The sequence below is a fragment of the Centrocercus urophasianus genome, unplaced genomic scaffold (genome assembly GCF_019232065.1).
Source record: "Centrocercus urophasianus isolate 14NV4802_14NV808 unplaced genomic scaffold, USGS_Curo_1.0 seq_67, whole genome shotgun sequence".
Lineage (NCBI taxonomy): Eukaryota > Metazoa > Chordata > Aves > Galliformes > Phasianidae > Centrocercus > Centrocercus urophasianus.
This window is the reverse complement of record NW_024885277.1, coordinates 215,932-222,193: the sequence shown is the minus strand read 5'-3', so window position 1 is coordinate 222,193 and position 6,262 is coordinate 215,932. Positions and strand designations below refer to the sequence as shown.

The 6,262-nt window shown below is 49.6% G+C and overlaps 1 protein-coding gene across 1 annotated transcript; it reads left to right on the top strand.

Moving 5' to 3' along the window:
* The first annotated feature begins 1,315 nt into the window (after window positions 1-1,315).
* On the top strand, window positions 1,316-6,262 carry LOC122170335 (keratin, type II cytoskeletal 75-like). Its single transcript, XM_042837090.1, has 9 exons — window positions 1,316-1,999; window positions 2,778-2,998; window positions 3,479-3,539; window positions 4,013-4,108; window positions 4,222-4,386; window positions 4,493-4,618; window positions 5,177-5,397; window positions 5,518-5,552; window positions 5,781-6,262. Exons 1-9 carry the CDS (start codon window positions 1,316-1,318, stop codon window positions 6,260-6,262), a joined length of 2,091 nt encoding a protein of 696 aa, XP_042693024.1.

Genomic DNA, 6,262 nt, shown 5'->3' with positions numbered 1-6,262 from the left:
TGAGCATATTGCACAGAGCATGTGGAATCCTGTCCTGCAAATGCAGAAGCAGATGTTTAAGCACCAGTCATGCACACAGCATGGGATATCCACCAGAACAACAAGCTGAAAACTTTAATTTGAAGAACAAAATATTGTAAACACCACAGTTCCCTAAAAACTGAGAGGCCAGAAAGTGCCACCACACCCTGCCGGCTTTGCTCTTTTTTCCCAAGGACTTCAGAAAGTAAAATAACCAGAATTTGTGGGAGGATTCTTTTCATGCCAGTTAAATCTTTGCTTTTGGCAGCATTTTGAAAGGTTCAAAGATCTTTTAAAGCAATTGCAGCCTGTAAGAGAGCTAGAAACTCAAGACCGATTGCTCCTAGTGCTAAGCATGCAAATCACACAGTTCCACAAATTTGGGCAAAATATTTTTTCAGAAAATTTGCCTCTTTCATTGGCACGTTTTTAGGTTGAGGTGCAAATGCATCACAACATCACCTGTAGGCTGGGAGCAGTGGAATGGACACCTCTGGGTGGATGGAGCTGTCTGATGGATTTGCTAGTATCGCCAGAAATGCATCGCAGAAAACTTGCCACAGATGAAATACCTGGCATTAAATGACCAAAATGTGAGATGACACTGAAATGCAGCAACTCAAAGGCAAATGATGGATTGGATCTCTCTGTGCTTGGGTCTGGATCAGCTCAGATTGGGTCTCTGCCTGACGAGTGTGAACAAAGACGACAGGAGAAGTCAGAGCCCTGAGGAGGTGTCAGTCCTCATGAACATCACTCCCTCACTGTGCCTTCATGCAGCAAAGTCCCATGCAATATTTACCTTCAGCTTTACTCATTTTAATTTCAGTGCCTTTCACTAGAGCTACTTTGGAGGAATCTCCACTAAGCTCTTTGGTGATCTACTGCATCTTAAATAAGGCAGGGGTATCTGGGTAGATATTTCTCTTCTTCATCTTTTTTTTGTTTCCTTTCTTTTGCTTCGTAGGGATGAAATAAAACAAGGCATCTGTGCAAGCATGCTTTGCAGTAAGGTTGAGTGATTCTTGCCAGAAATCGGTTAGGTAATGCTTCTAGCTGAGCAGCTTCATGCTGTCTCCAAGAGGTGTGTTTGGGTGCAATCAGTTTAACAAGTTTCAATCAGACAGCTGGCTGCCTGGCACGTCAAAACCATGAAGGCTCTGAGTTGATCTCTGGACTTCCATGCAACCAAGCCCAGATCCTCAGGGGGATAAAAAGGGCCTCCCCCTGCTTGCTCCTCTCACAGAGCTGCCCACTCACAGATTGCTGTTCTTTATTGTGACCAGCTGCTGCCATGAGCCGGCAGACGTACAGCACCAGAGCTGGGGGTGGAGGGCGGTCGTACAGCGCTGCTTCAGCCATCGTTCCTGGGGGCAGCAGGGCTGGCTTTAGCTCGGTGTCGGTGTCACGATCTGGAGGAGGTGGTGGTGGCTTTGGAAGGCTCCTTGGAGGAGGAGGAGGTGGCGGTGGTGGTGGAGGTTTTGGCAGTAGGAGCCTCTACAGCCTCGGTGGTTCCAAGAGGATTTCCTTTGGTGTTGGAAGCAGCTTCCGGAGTGCTTTTGGAGGTGGTGGATCTGGCCTGGGAGGTGGCAGCGGTGGTGGCTTTGGTCTTGGTGGTGGTGGAGGGGGTGGTGGCCTTGGACTTGGTCTTGGTGGTGGCGGAGGTGGCGGTGGCCTTGGACTTGGTCTTGGTGGAGGCGGAGGTAGTGGTGGTGGCTATGGCTTTGGTGGAGGTCCTGGCGGGCTTGGCTTTGGTGGAGCAGGAGGCATGGGGGGACTTGGAGGGCTGGGTGGTGGCAGGGCTCCCTTGGGTTTTGGTGGCCCTCCTGGCATGGGCACCATCCAAGAAGTGACAGTCAACCAGAGCCTGCTGGCACCCCTCAACCTGGAGATCGACCCCAACATCCAGCAGGTGCGCAAGGAGGAGAAGGAGCAGATCAAGACCCTCAACAACAAGTTTGCTTCCTTCATTGACAAGGTGAGGTGTCATCAAGTGCTGTGGAACTGTAAGAGGGAGAAAGACAGAGCTGTATCTACAAAAATACGGCTTCAGGAATCTTCAGTCTCTTGCATGTTTCCTAAATATATGTCAAAAAGTGATATACTTCTCGACAGCTATAAGGCAGAAAATGAGATACTGAAAACTAGAGGCTTAGATTCAGGTTTTGTTCCTTGAAAATAAGACATGCTAGTTCAAATATTAGTAAAGCCAGTTGCTTAAGCAAGCTGTCTCTGTGGGGTATTATAGCAGAAGTGTGGGTCCTTATGTCCAGTTTTACTGCCTACAAGCTGAAGCCCTTTTTGCATAAGCTCAAGTCCTTTCTTAGCTTTTCCTTGGACAAGTACCTTATATATAGTGTAAATGAGCAAGAGGCAAGGCAACTTAACTGCCTTTGACTTGTCTTGAAGTGCTCAGATCTTAGCTTTAATGAAGGAAGATAAATATCACCTACAAAGAAGGAAAAAAAGATTTTAAAGCAAGCAAGTGGTGAAGGAGCTGAACCCACATTTTGTGATGATTGCTCACCAGCTTGCTGAATTACACTGTCTCTCATTAGAACTGTCCATCAATGGGAAGTTTGCTTGGCTACTGGATAGGCTAACATAGCCCTAGATAGTCCAGGTGATATTGATAACTGGACTTAATGCTCCTGGTTTGGGATTTACTGTGTCTGTGCTGTGCATCAGTCCCAGTTACTGACTCTTGGCCATCGGCATTTATCTTCTGCTAACCCCTTTTACTTCCCAATGCCCAGGTTCGCTTCCTGGAGCAGCAGAACAAGGTGCTGGAGACAAAATGGACCCTCCTGCAGGACCAGAGTCAGAAAAACAGCACAGGCAAGAACAACCTGGACCCACTCTTTGAGGCTTACATCAATAACCTGAAGCGGCAGCTGGCCAACCTGCTGAGCGAGAGAGGACGCATGGACGGGGAGCTGAAGAACATGCAAGACCTTGTTGAGGATTTCAAGAACAAGTGAGTGCCTGTTTGGTGGCACATCCCCGCAGCCTGGGGTGAAATGTGATGCAAATGGTTCAGCTTAGCATTAGGCAGTAGGATTAGTCTCACTTAGAACTAGTTTTCTCAAGGACAAACATCTAGCCTGAGATATTCATCAAACTTTCTATGAGAAAGGGGAAAAAAGTGCTTTAGTCCATAACATGAGACCGGACGAACCTCCCTGTAAAGCATGGCTCTCATGCCGTGCCTCTCCCTTCAAAGCCCTTGCTGCCTGGCATGGCAGAAGAGTGCTCCAGCAACATTTCTCCAAGCAGAAAACGCAGGTTCAGCCAGGACGTGGCAACTTGTGATGAAACTTGCAAATGAAAATCATCTCAAGCTGCTTTATGTAAAATGTCACTCGCAACTCAAATCATCTTGCAGTCCCACCTGTACAGCTGCTGTGCTTGCCGAGGTGTGACCTAGCACAGCTGCCCCTTTACTTTATCCCTGTAGGTATGAAGAGGAAATCAATCGACGCACAGCAGCAGAGAATGAATTTGTGGTGCTGAAGAAGGTGGGTGAGATGAATTGTATGAATGCCAAGCCATCCCAAAAAGTGCAGTAACAGATAGGAGATCTCATAGAGATGCACCCTCATCTTTTAAAGTGGTGTTATGGTTTTAGGAGAAAGGAAGGAAAGGAGCTGAAGGAGGATGAAAGTCAACTCTTGACACCAAACTATGCATTCATGCTTGCTTGAGCAGAATAGATCATGTAGATATAAAGATGCTGAGCAATGCTGGGAAATGCATGTCCCAAGGCCAGATGGACTGCATGCTGTCCTTATCCTCTAGCAAGGTAACACCCAGCACTTCTCTTGGCCAAGAGATGTTCTCATGGTGGCCTTCCAGGAGCATGTGCCAACCACAGCTTCTCCAGTCATGCATTACCACTGCAGCAGCCTGTCCCTGAGACTGACAAAATCTTGGTAGAGCCAAAGAAGAGATAACAGGCGCTGCAGATGTCCCCACGGCTGTTCTTTTCCAGGATGTGGATGCTGCTTACATGAATAAGGTGGAGCTGGAGGCCAAGGTGGATGCTCTGACTGATGAACTCAACTTCCTCCGAGCCCTCTACGAGGCGGTACAGACACCCTCCTCCCCTGACTGTTCTGTCATCACTCGCAGGCAGTGACAGCCACTACAGATGGCATTTTCAAGGTAAGTGTAGCTGGGTTCCCATGTGCTTCCCTACAGGAGCTGGCTCAGCTCAGCACACAAACGTCTGACACTGCTGTCATCCTGTCCATGGACAACAACCGGGACCTGGACCTCAGCAGCATCATAGCTGAAGTCAAAGCACAGTATGAGGACATTGCCAACCGCAGCCGGGCTGAGGCGGAGGCTTGGTACCAAACCAAGGTGAGCATGCTTGTAGGTGTACTTGTGGGAAGAATTATTGCTGTCCCTGCGTGAGGTTGTCTGAGCCACCTGGACATCTCTGAATGTTTCCTCTTCTGAACTGCAGTATGAAGAGCTGCAGGCCACGGCTGGGAAGCATGGGGATGACTTGCGCAACACAAAGGGGGAGATTTCTGAGCTCAACCGGCTCATCCAGAGGATCCGAGCAGAGATAGAGAACACAAGGAACCAGGTAGGAATGGAAAAAGAGCCCCATTCTGGTGTCCCTAAGCATTACAGCTCTGCTCTCTGCCACCATGTGCTGAACAGAGACACCAGCAGCCACAGAGCATGATGTACCTGGAAGGGTATTGCTGTGTCATGCATCAAGCCAGGCTGGCTTTGCAACTGCAGGACTGTCACATACGGCTGACTGACCTCAGCCATAACCATTGTTCATGAAGACCCCAGCCAGAATGGTTTTCTTCCTTCACTGAATCATAGAATCACAGAATGTCTTAGGTTGGAAGGGACCTTAAAGATCACAGAACCATAGAATGGTTGGGTTGGAAGGGACCTTAAAGCTCATAGAATCACAGAATGGTTGGGTTGGAAGGGACCTCAAAATCCCCTGTCCCACCCCCAGCCATGGACTGGTGCCACTCCTCCCTCCATCAGCGGCCCAGGGACTCATCCATGGTTTTAAGCACCTCCAGGGAAGGAACACCCACAGCTTCTCCAGGAATTGTGTTGTCTTACTCTTACCCAAACAGAAAAGCAGAAGTCAGGATTCTCTGTTGTCCTCTTGCAGTGTGCCACCCTGCAAACAGCCATTGGAGACTCTGAGGAGCGTGGAGAGCTGGCTCTCAAGGATGCCAAGGCAAAGATGATGGAGCTGGAGGATGCCCTGCAGAAAGCCAAAGCCGATATGGCCCGGCAGCTGCGTGAGTACCAGGAGCTGATGAATGTCAAGCTGGCCCTGGACATTGAGATCGCGACCTACAGAAAGCTGCTGGAAGGCGAGGAGAGCAGGTGGGAGCAGAATCCCTGCAGAAATAAATAGCAAATGTAACTTTTCCACTCTGAGAGTGTTAGTCCCCTTGCCCGCATTTGCATTTTGCTCTAATGTCCCCTTTATTTGCCCTCCAACAGGCTGAGTGGAGAAGGACTCAACCCCATCGGCTACTGTAAGTACCACAGCGCATGTCTTCCTTGGGCCCATTGAGAGTAAAGGAAAAGAGAGGTTTTACCCAACTGCTCCATATAAGACATTCAGAACCTACCAGAACCCTTAGTGACTTGGGGACAGAAGTTGGGTTCAGGCCCTATGGGTCCAAGCCTTGATGGTGGTGCTTTCTGGAACTGGCTGACCACCAGATTAGATGTCCAACATTCTGTCTGTTTTTCCCTTGCAGCGGTGATCAGCTCCAGCTCTGGCACAGCTGGTGGAGGAGGAGGATTTGGTGGACTGAGCCTAAGTGGAGGTGGCGGTGGAAGTGGATTTGGTCTTGGAGGAGGTGGTGGAAGCGGATACGGTCTTGGAGGAGGTGGTGGAAGCGGATACGGTCTTGGAGGAGGTGGTGGAAGCGGATACAGTCTTGGAGGAGGTGGTGGAAGCGGATACAGTCTTGGAGGAGGTGGTGGAGGCTACAGCTTTGGAAGCGGAGGAGGACTTGGACTTGGAGGTGGGGGTGGTCTCGGAGGTGGGTATGGAGGTGGCAGCGGGCTTGGGCTTGGAGGAGGCAGCAGCGGAATTGGGCTGAGTTCTGCAGGAGGGAATTTCAGCTCTGGGAGCGCAAAAGGCACCAATCCGGGTGTGAAAATCGTCTCCAAAACTTCCTCCAGCAAAAAGAGCATAAAGAGCCAAAGCCTGAAGAATGCCTCACAACCCGAGTAA